This window comes from Symphodus melops, assembly GCF_947650265.1.
Source record: "Symphodus melops genome assembly, chromosome: 16".
In the NCBI taxonomy this organism is placed as follows: Eukaryota; Metazoa; Chordata; class Actinopteri; order Labriformes; family Labridae; genus Symphodus; species Symphodus melops.
Window position 1 is genome coordinate 17,079,583 of NC_136706.1, and position 18,988 is coordinate 17,098,570.

The 18,988-nt window shown below is 39.9% G+C and overlaps 1 protein-coding gene across 2 annotated transcripts in view; it reads left to right on the forward strand.

Moving 5' to 3' along the window:
- Positions 1–3,891: 3,891 nt before the first annotated feature.
- The window catches only part of phf24 (PHD finger protein 24), a 31,430-nt gene continuing 16,333 nt past the window's right edge, over positions 3,892–18,988 (forward strand). The window contains exons 1-3 of one of the 2 annotated variants that reach the window (XM_079365193.1): positions 3,892–4,185; positions 4,484–4,580; positions 17,394–17,806. In XM_079365193.1, coding sequence (XP_079221319.1) covers positions 17,396–17,806 — 411 coding nt within the window. In that variant the 5' untranslated portion in view covers positions 3,892–4,185; positions 4,484–4,580; positions 17,394–17,395. The remainder of the gene's footprint in view (positions 4,186–4,483; positions 4,581–17,393; positions 17,807–18,988) is intronic. The other variant, XM_079365192.1, reaches the window with a different exon arrangement.

Consider the following 18,988-nt stretch of genomic DNA (forward strand, 5'->3'; position numbering starts at 1 on the left):
ACTTTAAACACTAGGTGTCAGAGTTACATATAGCTCCTTGAAAGTGCCACCATTTGTTGTGTTCTAGTCCGTGAAGCTGTCTAGCTCTTTCATCAATTGTCCTGATAAAACAACTCAAGCATGTAATGAAACAGGTTCTATTAATGTACCCGTCAAGAACCAGACTGCATCATATGTTACAGCAAATAAATGCTCTGTTCGTTTCATTTGTTTCAAATTTGCTTAAGTGTTTCATTTTATGACACCATTTTTCACAACACCACAGCTATTGCTTTAACTTGACCAGTCAGCTGTGTGTGCTTACGTCCTGAAAAAATTGTAAATTTATTCAGGTAATTAAGGAAAATAGATACATATTGGATATACTGTATTTTGAAAAAAAAACAACAACATCTAATCAGATCAGTTTGTTGACGGGTAAAGAAACTATTTTTTTTTGGTCCAGCCCAAAGTCGTTTTAACAGATAAGTAAAGCCCCCGTTTTCTTTAGCAGACATTTTTTGACATCAATTCTCCACACTTGCGTGCACTTACCAACAAACTTTCCCGTACACTACAACAACAACATGTTTGGGCTTAATTATTACAAGATGTTAATGAAAAACACATGACTTTTTTTAGGGTGTAAAATGTGTCCTGAACCACATGAAAAAGGCTGGAGTACTTTTTTGTTCTTCTCAATTGTCCAACAAAAGACAATACAATTGTTTGTGTCTCTCAAAAGTCATATGATTTAGGACAGGTGTCCTCCTGAAATGAAGGTTTGTCGGTTTGCCTAAAAGACAGAATAGCTTCATGATTACAGCAGGACACCAGAAAGGGCTGTGAGGCACTACAGCAAAACAAGAAGAGTATGTTCCGTATGAACATGAAATCCATAGTAAGTCATGAATAATTAACAACAAATACAATGAAACAGGAGTGTTTGGAGTGAAATTTGAGCTTTGTTCTGCTTGTGTGAAGAAGGGGGGGGGGTGTCTCACCACCAGGCAAGACATAAAAATGGAGGCTTTGTAAGTCACAGTGTAATGTTTACAACACATATAAACAAAGAGTATTTATGTCAATTATCAGTCAAAGGCAGGTCAAGTCAAATGAGCCTTAACTGCTTGTTAAAAATGTCCTCAGAGTTCACAGCTTTTCTCAGATCCTGTGGGGAACACTTCCAAAGTTTAGCAGCAACAACCTCAAAGGCACAGTGGCCTTTAGTTTTATGCGTGGTGCGGGGAACAACTGAATCCTGATCAGAAGACCTCAGGGTCCTGCTGGTGTTGCAGCTTCAGCAGCTCTTTAATACACACAGCTGATAGATTGCACGATCAGTGCAACACTCTACACAGCATCGATGGGAAACCAAAACAAAGGCACAACGATAAAAGCAACTGGTGACAGCATTCTAGACCATTTGTAGGTGGTTCAAGGATGTGATGATGAGACGTGTGAAAACGGTACAATGTACAATAGCTGAGATTAAACGAAGCATGGATAATCATACTTGCTCAGCTCTGGACACAACATGTCACATCTCAAAAGGTTTTACAAATGTAAATAAACATACAATCTGAAAGATGTTGCTCTTTTAAACACTTTCATTTTCTCAAAGCAAAAGCTATAATAACTCGAACTAATATTTAGGAATAGTTTGACTTTTGAAGACTAACACATTCATTTTCTTACTGAAATAAAGAAGTCCCATGTTTCTTAAATTTCATATCATTCTGTACATACACTAGAAGTTAAACTTAGCTTAGCATAAACAATGAAAACAGAGGGAAACAGCCAGTTCAGAGCAATCCATGTATAGCAGCCCCTCTTAAGCTTTACAATCCTGACCCTTAAATGACAGTAACAATGTTAGAAGCTTCCCACCATATTAGACCAGGAGCGAGATTAGAGGGAGGATTATTAGCATGACAGTTCTTGAATAAGGGTCATTTCTTTAATTGGTACTTTTGCAGTGAAATCCCTTCACCACAGGAACAAGTGGCAGAATACAAAGATAATGTATAATTACGGCTCACTTGAAGGGACCAGTCAGGTGCCATCAGGACACTTGTTCTCATTCTATTGGGGAAGTTATTCAGTGCTGAAAAGGCACTGATTGCAGGGCTCCAAAATCCAACCCCAAATCCATGGGAATGTGATTGCTGCAAGAATGCAACTGGACTGTGAATAGACTGTTAATGGTGACAGACTTTCTCCACTGAGACCATTTCAGCAATTCTGAAAGAGTGACTGTGGCCTTCTATTTACTTTCCCAGCCTACTTGTTCTTTGAAAAGCCTGGCTTTGGATTCACTACTTGTCTTCATTTAGATCCTATTTCTCTCGACCGTGAGCATTGATGTCTTTTATTTATGTTAACCACTGCATTTACACTATTTTGTTCAAGAATTAGAGGTCTGAAGTAACCTAATACAACTAAGCAACATGGGAAAAACAAAAATCAATACTAGTGTTGTAAAGCGCAGGGAAAACGTGTCACATGCAGTCCTGTGATGGGTCAGGTTTCCCCTGTGACATGCCATAGATGACCATTTCTTCGCTGCCCCTCCCACTGAGAAAAGAGGCCAAGCACCTCAGGATCGGTGGGTCAGTGTGCACTTCCGTCTTCATTAATAATCCATGGCTCTCCATTTGAGAGCCATGGAGCAACACAATGGGACATACACCATTGTTCATACATTAACCATACAGCGTAACCCTCAGCTGTATGTTGCTGATACTGACTCAGCTTTTAGCTTTACGACCTGTCACACCACATAAACATGTAATTAATCTATGTCTGTATATGCTCAGGGATTTATACCTACAGTATTTATGGATATCATGTTTGAGGCATGATTTTATTGAATGATGCTGGCATGTGAAGATGTACAGTATTTGTTATTTATAAGCAGAAATGTCAAGAAAAATAGACGATAGAGTCCGTAGGGGCCTGAGGCAAAAAAAAATCAATTGATGAGGGGCCCTCCAAACAGTGCCCATCACCATCATGTCTGCCAGTGTCCTGACACATACTCCTCCTTCTCTCTTTTCCTGTTTCCTTTTTCCCCAATAGATGGATAATTCCTCTACATGTTTCTATCATCTCCAAACTTTGATTTTAACAGCAATAATGCATGCAATGATTAGCAGGGCAACAAGAGTGAATGCTGTAAGATGGGGCCCCCTTAGGGAGGTTTCCTAATGCTGTTGCTGTGGTTTAGGTTTAAGTTTGCCAGCCCTCAGGGGCCCCTTACTGGCCTGGGGTCCTGAGCAGTTGCCTGCCTTGCCTGTTAACAAGCATCCTGATAGATAACGTTTATGTTGGATTTAAGCCAGAATGACCCACAAAGGCAAAGCATGCCAAACAAAATTAGTTGAAACGTTGACCTAATTATAATATATCTCACACCCATTTATTGTGTTAATTTTGAGCTATAGTGTTAGTGTTACTCGAGGCTTCCCATTCTGTGAAGACATGCTGTGAAGACATCCCCAATGTGACTCTATTCGGCTTAAACGCTGAAGCTGTCGCCCGTCGTCCAAACCAGCCCGCGTGACAATTTAAATATCTGATTATACAATTGCCTGCAGAGGAAGCATTTTTTTCCCCGAATATATATGTCGAACACCAGGATCTCGGTGGTCATGGCATAACACGAGTCTGCAGGTTCGCTGAGTAATCCACAACTTATATGAATAACTCATCGACATTTCTAGGGTGGGGGTGGGGCTGCAAAAAAAATGGTTATAAATATGTGATCTAACGTGTAACTTCAGTGAGCGTGCACCAAGGTCCCCTTTTGCCTCAGTGTTTGTCTCCCCTGACGCCGAGAGATTAAGCTGGGAGGGTGGAGACAGAGAGAGAGAGAGAGAGAGAGAGAGAGAGAGAGAGAGAGAGGGAGAGAGAGAGAGAGGACAGGAAAAAAAAGGATCAAGATTTCAGCACCGGAGCTGTCCACGGCACTTGAAGAAGTCTCTATTCCTGCCAAGGGGGGAAACTGCTTCCGACTGTAAATTCTCTCTTGTGGACTGTGAGGAGGAAGGAATAATAAACTGCTCTGCCATTCATCTCTCTGCGGGGCTACCGACTGGCCAGGAAAGGCGCACATACTTCATTCTAGCAAAGTCTTGCCATGCTGGACGGCCGGGCTTGAGATAGAGAGGATAAAGTGAGAACAGCAGCCCTTTACTCTTTACGGTGAGTCAACATGCAGCCTGTGTGGCTTTATCTATTGTTACATAACAAACTGACAACTATCATGTTGTATACTGTGCTGGTCTACATGTTATTTTTATTGATTATGTTGCAATCGTGAGATGTAACGCGATGCACATAGGTGCATAATGCTAGAAAGCCTCATTACAAACGCTTGCCTGGAAGAATATTTAGGTCAACATCCACATGGGTGTGGATGCGCGTCGCGATTGTAAGAAAACTACAGGAGTTCACATTCCGCTCCATCGCTATCTTTTGTCTTTCTTTTGTGTCATAACAGTGCATTGTTGAATAAACAAAACATATCGGAGTTCGTGGGACGTTGTTGTTGAGGATAACAGGTAAAGCAGCCGGCTTTTTTCACCTGCAACCTCACAGTGAGTTGTACCAATGAGAGATTCTGCAACTAATGGCATGGCTGGATGAGTCAAAATTATATCTGCAGCAGGCATAAGTAGTTTGCTCTCTATCCAGCTGCTCTGTCCACTTCCTCCAGAACTGTCCCATAGGAGAGTGCTGCTGTCCATTAAGCCCTCCATCAGTCTTTGTTTATAACCCCGAGTGTGCTTATCTTTTAGCGAATGCATGTAGGTCCTCAAACAAGCCAATTTCAGTGTTAACCTTGGAGCGAGTCCTGCTCCTCAGTCTGTGACAGATCCCTGCAGCCTGAGCTGCTTCACTGCCGCCTGTTCTGTGGTTATTGTCAGACTCTCAGAGTGTTTGGCTGGCACTGGCTCTCTGCCTGGCAGCGCCTGAATGCCAACGTGATGTCTCCAGCCTCACCATGCATTGAGATTTAAATTCCTCCTCCATTCAGGCACTTTTTTTTGTTTGTCCATTCACAATCCCCCATATGCATTTGCTCAGCCTTGAGCATATCATGTTTTTTTGTGGAGAATGTTGTTTTGCTCAGGTTCAAACTGGATGGCTGGAGAAGAGGCAGGGAAATGTCAAGGGAGGGCTGTTGTTTTAAGCACATAAGAGTGTCTCTTTCAGAAGAAATCAAGTAACCAGACGGAAAGAAGATAACAATACTTCAGCTCTTTTTGATTTGTTTGGCTCTGTGTGTGTCCAAATGCACGTCCATCTGTGTCCATTTGTAATGGCTGTTAATGATTCCCTCCACTCACTATTACAGCGATCACGGTGAACTCGTTAGTGTAATTAGTTCTAGGTCTCTGCTTCCCTGGTCTGTGGGTGAGATCTTCAGCTAAAGGGGGATTCATCCTCATGAAAAGGCATGCTTTGTGGGGCTTCCTTTCAAAAAATTCCACCCCCCTCTCCTCTGAAACGAGGAATGAAAAGGAGGGCTGGTTTGGATTCTAATCAGCGCATAACAGTGACATCCAACATCTCGGAGAAGCTATTCATACTTTACATGTAACATGTTTGAAAGACTACATTTGCATCCTTCTTATGCCTTTATGATACAGTGTTGTGAAAGTGTGGCTTGAAAATAGGTGTGTCTTGTGATCTGATGTCAGGTCAAAATAAAACAACTGATTCGATTTTTAATTGTGAATTAGTTTTTCCAATCGTAATCCGGTCATGAGCGGCTCAAGCATTCAAAAACATATAAACATCAGCTGTGTCAACATTGGTAAAATATCAATAAGGCATCAATATATTCCTGCCAATTTGACTCTACTCCACGACTCCTCAACAGTTGGTAAAGCATAAACAAGAATAACATGAACAGAGTAAGCCAGAGAGGAGGTTGACTGCTGGGTGAAAGAAGAAGACAACAGCAGTGGATTAGTGTTCGATGGGGGTGGAAAGGAGTTAAAGGTTGAAGCATTATAAAAGGAAAAAAAAACATGTGATTGCCAGAAGGATCAGAATGATAAATAAACTAGTTTCACACCTTTTTTCCTATATCGTTATGTAGCACTCGATGCATCCCCTCAGACTCGAACAAAAGCAAGATAATAAATAATCTTAATGGTTGCATGAATGTAGAATTTTTAAGTTATGAGGGATCAGAAATCACACAGATGTAGTCACTTATCTTAATGGTAAAGATGATACAGAATGATTAAATGAAAACCACAAACGTCATGACACCCGTTAGAATACTTGTTTTCTTGCTATTTTTGCAAAGCATAGCATAGCAGAGAGAGAGACAGAGAGAGAGAGAGAGAGAGAGAGAGAGAGAGGCAAAGAAGTTTAAGGTTCCAGTATTCAAAGCCTAATGCAGCATAAATAGGATCTGGTCCACACCTGCACCGGCTCTAAATACAGTATAAGCTTGGTGGTAAATGGTCAATGGACACATTGGACATGTTGCTGCAGGAGCTGGGGATTGAACCCCTGGGTTAAGATATGACCGACTCTACCAACTGAGCCACAGGTTTGTGGTCCCTTATCAAAAAGGAATGTTTTAAGTCTATTCTTAAAAGCACTGCCTGCCTCCTGAACCCTGACTGATAAACGATTCCAAGGTGAGGGGGCCTGATCACGGAAGGCTCTACCTCCCATAGTACATTTAGAGACCATAGGTGCCAAAGCATAATATTCTCAAAGACTAATACAGCATTATTAGCTCTTTAAGATAAGATGGTATATGGCCATAGAGCTTTATACATAAGGAACATAATCTATCCCTATTTTTGTCTTTCTTTTGATGACAGACTTGATTACACTCTCTTTGGAACTGAATCGATCCCCACCTGAAGTCTTGAAACGGCCCATCTGCCATGTAATCAGAGTGACCTTATGCAACGGCAAGACATTTATCTGAATGGCACCGTCATATGTACTATTTTAGCTGTAAGAAAAGCCAACTGTGAGTTACTGTTATTACAGATATTACTTGATCGCAGTGGACTCGTTCCTGCATCTGATAAATGACTGTTATGAGCTCTTGTAGATCTCAATAACATCCCCATGGTGACACTTTGCCAGCAGAGGGCTGAATACTAATATAGACCTCAAGCTTTCCCCACTGACCTCAAACATCGTGCTGCTTACAAGAGAAAACAGCTCCTATTCAAACTGAGATTAATTCTTAAGCATTGTATACACACCTCTTGCCACAAACGTGACAGAAAGAGATGTTTTATTTGTCCTCCCATGTAGATCATAGCAGTCACAGAATAACCAAAGGTGGAATTACATTTTTGTCTGAAACACAGTGAAGCAATGCCACTTCAGTGTAATGGATGCTATTGTTATTGTGAACTGATGTAGAAGACGTTTTTTCCCCCGACATGGTCTGGTTGTGATAAATAAATGGGTGAAGGGTAAGAAGACTACAAAAGCATTACTTGAAGGAGCAGGAAAAGAATCACAAGTATTTGAAGAGCACTTTGGTGCCCCCCCCACCTCCTGAAATTATCAATTATTAATCAAACCCAGATTCTCCTGAGAGCTTCATCAACTGAGATCTCTTCACGCTTAGATGCTTCCATGAATCAAGAGAATGAAAGCAATTTGAGTCTAAAACGTGTAATAGACTCATGCAGAGTCAAATAAAAAGGTATATAAAGTTTAATAGAGTAGGGAAAATAAATGGCACTTGTAAAACAGGTCATCAAAACTATTGAGTTTCTGGTTCTCTTACCCATCATTATCATATAGTCTGTGGCACTTCAGCTTGGCAGCGTCACATTTACTTTTCAATATGTCAAGTTCTGCCCCAAGGAGTGGCCCTCTTTTTCCTCTTTTGGTCCAGTTCTTTTTTTATCCAGGGGCTTTAAATCATTCAGAGGGGTCCTGGAAGCAGAGCAGAGCATCTGAGACAGCTGCAGCTGAAACACTTTGAATGTCGACAGGCCTGGGGGAGTTTCATCCTATCCTCAACTTGAATTGATCTCAAATGTAATGTGGAGAATAAATTGCGCGTATGGTCACCTTAGCAGCATACATTTGTTTTAAACATTTGGCACTTGAGGAAAAATGGGCTATCAGTTACCAGTTAAGAAATTTACATATTTTAATATGGAAATATTACACCATCATATGATTGATGATCCAAGACATAATAAGCCAACATTTGGAGTATTTATACCTTTATTTCGATTTGAAAGTAAGGACACACAGAATGTAAAAATAATGTTTTTGTAAGTTGGCAGCATGAGGAAAGAGTCCTTAAGAATCCCCCCACCCACTCATCATGAATACAAAAAACAACACCTTTGATGCTCGCCAGAGAGGATAGCTGTTCCTCCACTCTCCAAGTCCTTGCGTCAAGCTGACGAAATGAACTATATACCTGTTCAGACATGCTCTTTTTACAGCCTGTTTACAGCCGGGTTAAAAGAATAAATGTACAGTATAGGCCTGGTCAGCTCAGGCTTGAGCAGCACACACTGTAAGGGGGGGTCACATTTTATGATAATTCAGTTTGGATTTTATGATGGATACGCATTGTATTCAATTAGGCATAAAGCTGACCTAATTGACAGGCAGGCGCGATGTAACGGTTGTCAAGAGGCTTACAACACAGCACAAGCCAAACTCAGATTATAGACGCAAGAACAGCAAAGAACTTTAACATTTGATGTATGCTTATATTTTAAACAAAAATTCTTTACAACATGCACAACTGACGAAACATTACTTTAAAACTATACTTAGTAAAGAAATTAATCCTGACTGTATATTCCATTCATTTAGAACAAGTAGTAGACCGCTTTGTCTTCCGGTCACTTCAGGCCCTTTTTAAGGAGATTTCAACTATTATCTTGGTGAATATAAGAAGAAAAAAAAAATGTTATTGTTAGCCTGCTGATATAAACACTGAAACTACAAAAGCAGGAGCCAAGCTGTAATTAACTGTTTGATTGACATGTACTGATCTGTCTGTTCATCAAACGGTATCCATGTTGGTGGTGTACATACTCAGTAAAGTGCTCCTATAGATATAAAGAAAACACATCAGCTATCTCTTGTGAGCATAGAGTGCACACAGGTGTTATGCTTCACAAATGTTGCTGTCAGTCATCCAGGAAAACGGCTCCATAGTTTGACAGGTTTGTGGTCCAAAGCTTTAGAATCACAGACTTGCAAGGCAACCAAGTGGCAGGTTTTCTAACGCTATGTAATAAACTGAGGTATCAAAGCCAGGCACCGACCCATTTGTGTCAGAATCGACTTGTGCATGGAGGGAGAAAAAAAACATGAAGCCCTTATTTAAAATTCATAAGGTAACCTGAAAATGACAAGGTCTTCTGTGCCCTCAGATATGTCCTGCCTCACTTAAAGCTCTGTTTGAAGAATGCAAACCCTTGCTCCCCTGTTCTTTTTTTCTTAATCTTTGAATATATATTTTTTTGTTACAGCGGAGGAATTATGTTTTGAGTAAAAGATGTGCTTTACTGTCAAAGGATAACGGCAGTAAATTTGAGCCTTTTTTTCTGCTGGGAATGATTTGATGGAGTATGCAATGACCTTGGGGCTTTTAATAGCTCTTGGTTTATTGTTCTGCATCTTACTTTGGCCCAACTGTTTGTGAAGCCAATCCACTTTGTTGGCCATTAAAGAACAATTTGTTCATTATCGTTTATCTCATTTAAAATGGAATGGTCCATTATCTGCACTGCACAGTAATTGAGAATCAAAAACAATATATCAACCAACCAAGACTTTCTCTCTTTTTTACGTGTGGGGTTCGTATGAAAGAGGCAGCAGTTTATGAGCTGGTCCTTGCAGGCATCTCTGGCATCTAAGTGATGTCTGTGCCAGCGATGCTGTGAGCCAGAATGCAAAGGTCACTTGAGTGGATAATTATGTCCCTACAATAATCATTGTGCCATCCTATACTGTGGAGACCACATTGTCTGTGTTGACAGAATAAAATGTTTGTGAAGTTCTGCCTGGAGATTTTTGTATACATTAAATGTCCCATATTGTGCCTTTTTTGGGTTCATATATCTGATTTATTTGTCTACTAAAGTACCTTCACAATCATGAATGTTCAAAAAAAAGTGTCTATTTTCATGCACTGCCAAACTGCTCTCTCGTAATTGATCAGTTGTTCAGCTTTGTTCTCAGATATGTCCCGCCCATTTCACCATATTGGGAATGCTACAGTCAGTCCGAGGGGAGCTGAGCCATTGGGCTTGGATCAGTGACATCTTTGTCTAGTGATGTCACAACAAAAAATGTTCAATGAGGGGGACTGGGGACGTTTCATGCTTTACAAGCCTACAAGTGCTTTTACGCCATAGGTGACACCTAACCATTCACACCAGACACACACATTAACTTACTTATACCGGTGAAGCAGTTCCAGCAACTAGAGGTTAAGTGTCTTACCCAAAGACAAGACTGACATGTGGCCACTGAAGCTGGGATAGAACCCCTGAGCTTTGGACTCATAGAAAACCAATTCTACCAACCGCATCATTATTAAGTGGATCAGACAATATTGAAGCCAGCAGTATCTCGTCTCTGTCGCTTTTGCCATTTTGATCTAAACTGAAGTGATGAAACACTTGATAATCTGCCATGAAATTAAGACCAGACATGAGTTGTTGCTATTGAGTGGAGGTACTTTAACAACTGAATGGCTTATGAAAGAAAATGTGTATGTCTCTATTTCCACTGTACTTTTTCTCACAGGTCCTAAACTTTTTTTTTTTTTGGAGAAGCTTTTGTGATCTTTGTCCATCTGTGACCACTGATCATGACGGATGATCCCCTCTTAAAATGTTGCAGTCGCCCCTCTCTTTCTTCTCACTTCCTATCCTGTTTACAATGCAACGGTTTTTATAGCTGGTCTATGAGTAAGAGGCACTGCTTTCGACTTAATGTAAACCCAAAATAGATACAGAGCTGTATGAACCTATAAAATACAAGTTTAGTTAATGTTAATGTTAAAGCAATGTCAATGTTTGGAGTCAAGCCAGGGGCCCTGTGTTGCATCCCACCATGTTTGCTGCCTAGTTCATTGTAACAATGTTGTTTATTTGCTTTCTATTTCACAATGTTTGAAAAGGAAAAAAAAAAAAGGTTGAATCTGTAAATTCTTAGTTTGATAGCCTTTTTTCCATTTTAGCCAAACGATTCCTGGTTTAAAATAACAGAGCAGAGCTTCTCAGCCTCAACAACTTTATGCTAAGAGACAACCTCCTGAGCTGATTGTCATTCCTGTGGATAGGATAACCCAGCACTCTCTGCAGCCTTCTAGAGGCCTACAAATGTGTATTTTAATCATTGTACATTCTCATCATGTCTGTGTCATTTATAACATTCCAGGAGGGCGTTGTTACTAGGAGGACTGACCTTTGAAATAAAGTGGATGTCCTTGAGGAGGATAATTAGTGTGCTAGTGTTTTCCCACAGAGTAAAGCTTGGCTGCAAGTATGCATATGAAAAGCTATTTTCTGACCTGTAACAGAATACTTTCCACCATCATCTGCACAATTTTCCCTTTTTATACACATTTGAGCACCTCTTGTAATGCCTGTGGAACAATAGAGTACAACAACAACACACTTCAGGGATTTTCAGTGGACATTTTGTTTTTTTGGAGTATACTTCATGTTTTCATTTTTCCATTGTGACTATGCAACACACCCAAAACTCAGCCCTAACCGCTGAAGGAGTGCTCACCTGCAGCTGTTTCTACCTTTGGATTCCTTTTTTAGAGACAGCTGCAAAAATAGATATTTACTCTTTCTGTGTTTTTTTGACCAAACAAGAGACAGATATATTTTAGACTTTGATTTGTTGTTCTGTTTTCATTTCTTCGTGACTAACTCTTGGTGTTTAGGGTTAGGGTTTTTATTTAAATGCATTAAACAAGAGACAGTGCAGCCTCTGTGCTGTGTCTTCCAGAGCCTATGAAGTGTACAGGCAGCATGAGCACATACGGCCTGGCAGGCTATTAGAGTTTCAGTCTGGGAGGAAGAGAGAGGGAATTACTCCCATTTCACTTTGGATAAATGCGATCAAATTTCACACAAGCACTTACGAGTTGCATGGATGAATGGAATTGCATTTGAGTGCAAAAGACACATGTCCATAAGTACTATGTAATCAACTTGAATCCATGACAGGCACCTTTTTTTAAAAATAATTAAATTCACAATTGTGCTTCACTTAAGTCGATATTAGGACTAAGTCCGATTCTGCTGTTTTTTTCTAACCTTGCTGCACCATCTCAGGGTTAAGGATTTCACTTAACTTCTTGATGAATAATGCATTACATGAGACCATTTGCTACAGAGTTCAGCTGCTGTTCAGATACCACTTCAAGGTTAAGAAAATTGTTCTGCCTTTTGGAGCATTGAAGAAGGAGCAAAAAGGACCAGTCATTATTTTGTTTTAAAAGGCACATAATATGCAAATCATTTAACTGTGTTACTCAAACATTAATATATGTACCTTGTCTGTCTATGAACCACAAAAATCATAAGAAAAGTCAGTCTCTCCGTGTTTTTGTTCTTCCACTTTTACGAAAATGAACGCTGAAACAGGCTGTTGGAGACTTTCCTTTTGTGACATTACAAAGGGCTGTGAACTCTTCCCCAGGTATGGTGACACTCCTACAGCTTTCGGTTTTTGTTCTGCCTTTTTCACTTAAACATCCCCTTCCAGAGAAGTGCATGGTCGAACAACGCTCATTTGCACTGAAAGGCATGATAGATTATAGGATCGGAGTGAAATTCTGCAAGAAACTTCTAAGTGACCTCTAAGACTTATTTAAACTTCTTAAAAAGGAGTATAATGTGAGACCTTGACATTCAACATTTACAAAAAAAAAGTTTTGTGTTGACAAAGGATCATTTGAAAAAGATAACTAAATACATGTGTCACAAGGAAACTTAAAAGCACACTTTTTGAACAATTTAAATGTCTTCATAGTTACAGCATGAACATAATAATCATATACTAGTAAAAAACTCACAATCCTTCCTTCATTACCTTAAACTATTTATTCTCTAATCCATGATGTCTTATACCTAGCTGTAATAAACTTGAATTTTGTCCTTTTTTGAGTTCCATAATTGCTTCTGTTGGTACATTTTTCAGTTGAAATTCTCTTGGCTTTTTAAACAAATTCTCAGCTGTCCAGCTGTTCAAGCAAATAGTCCTTGAAAACCTGCAGGGAGATTGCAGGTAATAATCTCCCCAGGAACCAATGAAAATGATCTTATTTCATCTGATCTTGAACTCATTTCATTTGGTGAACAGACGCAATTGAAAAGGGAAACTAGCTGAACTCATGTGGTGATTGATACAGCTTACAAGTATTCTACTGTGGAAACATTATAATGAAGTGTACATTCTACACACATACACACATGCACAAACATACACACACCAATGGCCTCCTGACATTATTATGCAAGTTAATTTACCTGACAAAAAAAACAAGTGATCTGTCTTGCTGGTCCACAGGGCCTCTGTGTGGATTACACATCAGTACAAATCCCTGGCCAATGAAGACAATTTGATGAATAAGATGGCAAACACCTGACATGGCGTAATATTACAATTCCTTTGAAAATAATAAATTCATGGTTTGAAACCCAAGATGAAGGACTTCCAGACCATCAAAAATCTAGACAATTGTGTTCGGAAGTGCTGCGCTTTGAGCACTAACTGTCAGTTTGACGAATAGTTGGTTACAGGCTCTTCATTCGTGATACTCTAAAGCAGTGGTGTCCAAACTTTTTTTCTTGCGGGCCAAAATTGTCGCGTTAGAATCGCTAACGGGCCACAGGGTTCTTTTGTTTTGTTTTTTTAAAAATATTGGAAGGAACTTTTTGTATTTTGACCTCTTCAAAAAATAATGTAAATACACAATAATTAATTGCAGTGGGAAACTGTTGTGTTCTAAATTTTTGGAGAGAATAGTCAGGCTTTTATAGGTCTCCCTCGCTAACAAGAAAAAGAAAAAAAAGAACGAAATATGCCATCTGATGAGGCCTGGGGCCAAAATCTTCACCTTGAAATTTCAAGTAGCTGGCACATTGTCAGGTGACCCACAGAGACTGCTGATATCACCAAATTAAACCATTATAAAACTTAACTGCTCCACTAAGGTGTCGGCCATCTTGAAAAATGGTCTTGTCAAGTTATCTATGGAGACTGCTTATGCCAATGTTCATGTTTGTATCAAAAATTGAAATATTCTGAAGAAAATAAGCCGCTCCACTACATGTACAATCATTTTCTCATTAAGATAGGAAGAACATACTTGTGTCAAGAGGTGGCAGGAGATCAGTCTGTAGGGACTTGAGTTGGGAATCTGAGGGTCGCTGGTTCAAGTCTGGACGAAAGTATTGAAGTTAAGCCCCGTTTCCACACAGCAGTCCGGAACGGATCAGTACAGTTTGGTACAGTTTGGTTCGATTAAGCCTGATACTGTTTGTGTTTCTATAGCCACCAATGCCCTATATTTGGTAGGCGGCGTGTAAGCTGGATGATGATAGCCCCTACGTAATAGCATCACATGATAGCAGCTAACCGCTAACAAATTCCACAAAGGAGAAAAACGCGACACAAACAAATTCATCTACTCTGCCACTGACATGTGACTCTTTATTACAAAAACTAAATCAAGCTTTGTTTCAAAGAAGGCTGTGTGCGGCGAGGAGAAATACATGTCTGTGTGTCTACAGTCTATTATTTAAACACGGCAGAGTTTTGTCTGTCACACGGGAAGTGACGATTCTTTCCGCCAATCAGCGGACTGCAGTGTTTAGCGCCACCTTTTCGGGTTGGCTCAATATTCTTGGCACCCCAACGGAAGGGTCTCAAAAAATAGGACAGTACAAATCGGTTATTTGGGAATTTTTTCCCGGATTAGTGTGTGGAAACACCGCAAAATGCGTGCCGTACCGAGACTAACCGATCTTAACGGGTCTTTAGTGTTTGCTGGTGAGGTGTTAGGTCACTTCCTGAGTATGGCTGAGACACACTCCCTGTGAGTTTCTTGTGCACTGCCTGTTTAGCAGTGTGTAGCAGCCCTACTCTAACATCTCTCCATTTTCATGTTCATAGGTCTTGTTTGTGCTTTAGTAATTATGGCCAATGTGTGTATGAATGTTGTTTTTCAATGCCAGAGTGACAAAAACATTTGTGTTGAATCATCTAAACAAAAAAGGATCACTTTGTTCAATATCTACATTCGCCTGAGGTTTGAAATGTTTAGTGAAATATTACAACTGAGCCTATTCAAATGTGGGAGTAGGAACAGAGGAGCTGCATTTATAAGTTATGCGGCGAGGAGTTCTGGGATGTGTTGCTGAAAAAATGAGATAAGGGAGATTTGAAAGGGCCCAAGGTGTTCAGTGGGTACATAAAGATGAATGAAGTGAAAAGAGAGTACTTATTTTCATTGGCTGATAATCTCATCTCAGTGTTTGGCTGAAATATGCAAGTTCTCACTTTTTCCTTATTAAATTCTTATATATATATCTTTAAAAAAATGCTCTGGTTCTCCAGGTGGTTTACTATTTGTGCTTTTTGCTATTTCTATTAACTTTCTATGCAAGTGTTTAACTTTTCCTTTAAGGTATTGAAATAAGTTCTGTACTGCTCAGGTATTTGTATTGCTGCAAGGGTGTTCTTACCAAGATACATCACCATGGTCACTTATACTGCACTCCCAACCTGCTCTGGAGCAGGTTGTATACTGAATAAGAGATCAGCCTGTGCAGAACACCGCCCACTTAGCATTTAGTTATCTTTGTCACAGAGGTTTTTGAGCAGATTGGAGCAAGGGGGAGGCCAATAAAACATGTTGTCTTTCCAAGGAAAAAACATGTTTTCAACATAATCCACCACATTTGGGGATTATGGCAACAAATTGTTTTAATTAAAAAAAAACTTTGCAGAACTTTAGTACATAGAGCCAACATTATATCTATGTATCTGCTTAAAAAAAATATCAGCTTTGTACTGAAGATTTCTTTTAAATCATTTTAAAAGGCTCCATAAGTTTATTTGGCACCATTTGGGTTGGAAGTCTAAAACTGTCATACTCAATTTTAAAAACATCTGAAAGGCTAATTTATTCAATAAAAAAAACTATTTTATAGTCAGAGCATGCATGCAGTGATCTAGGGAAAAGGGATGTTATAAGTCATAAGTAGTGTAGTCACACACTAAGTCATTTTTGTCCGTTTATCTCTCTGCATTCAGATGCTGCAAGCTGTGATACTTTTAGTCTAGAATTTGTCTTTAACTTTTTTATGTCTGTGTTAAATCATAGTTTGCTTTTGGGTATAATATGTCCTTTTTCTCACTAAATATTTGCTCATGTTTATGATTGGTTGAACGCGATCATGGACCCCCTGGGTTGATATGTGATGCAATACTGTATGATAAACAGCGCTTTGTGACCACTGAGTTCTATCTCCTTTTTAAGGAAAAGCCAGAACAAAAGATACCCTGGATATGATTATAGGCCTCAGGTCTGGTACATGTCAATACCAGATACCACTGTGGTGAATGCATCCATTGACATATAGTGTCACAATCTTATGTATGTGTCTAAATAACAAGGCTGATGACAACTTATGTTGTAGCACATTCATGCTAGAGCTTGTCAAACACTTGAACTGATGATTTTAAAGGTCACATTTTATGCCAAATTCATTTAAGAGTATTTTCTAACATATTTTCTAAGGCATGTCCCCAGCCTGCCAACAGGGAGGTGGCTCAGTTGGTTAGGTCCTTCCTTTCTCAACTGGAAGTTTGGGGGTTAGATCCTCAGCCCCCACAGTTACATGTCCGATGTGTCCTTGGGCAAAACATCCTTTATTGGCCTAACGAAGCAAATTAAAAACAACAGTAACATTTCACGTCATTCTCTTTTCTTGAGCTGAAACGTAAACCTGGTTTCTTGTAATATTGCTCAGTCAGCGTCATACTATGATGTCTGGGGAAAAAAATGTTGAGAATTGTTTTGGTAAGGTCATGCGTTTGACATTTAGTTTTGTTCTCCTACTGGTCCATCCTGATCTAACAATATGTGAAGCACATTTTAATGATGGCTTTTGGATTGTTTTTCATTTCCATTTCCAGTCATGCAAATGTGATCAAATCATAGCCGTGCACTGCTGGTAAAGCAGATTAGCTAAATCTTGGATCTTATCTTTTCTGCACATTTCCTCTATTTTAATTGCTTGATATTACCATATGAATATTAAACAGTATTATATTCAGGGTAATCATAAACTAAACACACTAGAATAACTTTTCTGTGTCTTTCTCTCTCCATCTCTCTTTAGCCATGGGAGTGCTTATGTCAAAGAAGCAGCAGGTGGAGAAGGTGCAGAAGTGCAATGCTGTCGTCTCCGCCTTCCAAGCAACCGTTAAGGAGCGTGCCATACTCAAACAGGCAGAAGAAGAAGTGGAGGAAGTTGAAGCCAAATCTTCAGCCAGTCCTGACGAAAAGAACACAGAGGAGGCGGAGAAAGAGGAAACAGACAATAACGCAGGTCCATCAACCTCCCAGCAGGCGTCAGCCAGAGATGAGTGTAAAGTCAACCAGGAGGCTTGGTCGAGGTTACGGGATGGGAAAGGAGTGGAACCTGAAGATCTCGACAAGACCCATCAGCTCACACCGCCTGCTTATGTGCGACCCAAAAGGGAAGCTGATGATGACCAGCCTGTAGAGATTGAGCTGGAAAAGAAAGAGCAGGTATTATGGGATGATCTAAGAAGAGAGGTTGCTTTTAACCCTAGTCTGTATCACAACAAATTAAGAACAATTCATGATTTAATGCAGGCACATCCATTATATATTAAAGAAAAAAAAAACTTTGACACAAGTCCCAAACCCTGTGATTAGAGACATGTCTGCAATATGTCAAAGAATCTCCATGGCAACAGCAGCCTGTTACCCTCCTCCCCTCAAGTTAGGCATTATGATAAAGCAGTTCAGACAGGCTGACATGGGACGCTTAAGCTTTATCGAAACACCCTTGTTGAAGGTGAGAAAGTGCAAGTTTTATTGTCAGGCTTCCCCCCCCCCACAGACACACTATCTGTGAGGTGTCTTGTTGTTGTGCACAAGGACTCTTCACAGTGTGCTTCTTGTGGGCGGGCTGCTTTGGCTGGAAGAGAGAGGGACCATTTTCAGGGTGAGTAACAGGGGACAGAGTTTAAAGGAACACTGACACCATCAAGGTTTTTATTTTGCAAAGAGTAAACATTGCCTGGCAACTTGCTGTACTGTCAGTGTTTCACTTCAGCACGAGGTAGAGAATTAAAAGAGTCCACTTTGCAATAATATTTGGGAAGCCTCAAAGTCACCCCAATGACGGGAACAAAATCTGAAATGGTATTTGCAGGCATTTTTATTTCAACTTTATTATCTCCATGTAGTCCCCTTCCCAAATGTCATTGCTGTCATGATTACTTTTATGCTGATGACACTAAGCTATATCTAGTTGTTAATGCTAAAGGTAGGATCCCAAAATAAAAAAAAATTCCCCACCTGAAACAAACATACGCTCTGCTCTCATTTCACCCTGCTCTTATACTTTGGTTAATCCTTTTTTCGTTAGAGGTATTTTTTCTGTATTGTGATCATATGTGTATTCAGCCCATCTTGATGAAGCAGTGAATCTTTCACATCAATTTATCATGTTAAATATGTGTTTCCATGGAATTTCATCTACTTTGCCCATCAATTGCTCCCACTATCCGCTCTGTCTCAAGGCCCAGTACACACAGCATATCGCTTTACAGATATTCAAGTGCAAACATGCCTGTTGAGTTGTCCTTCTCTTGCAGTTAGCTCTTAGTTTTAGTCAGAGTTAAGGAGCTGGCTTTATTGTTTATTGTTCAGTCTTTATAGATGTTTAAGTGTTCTCTCCAC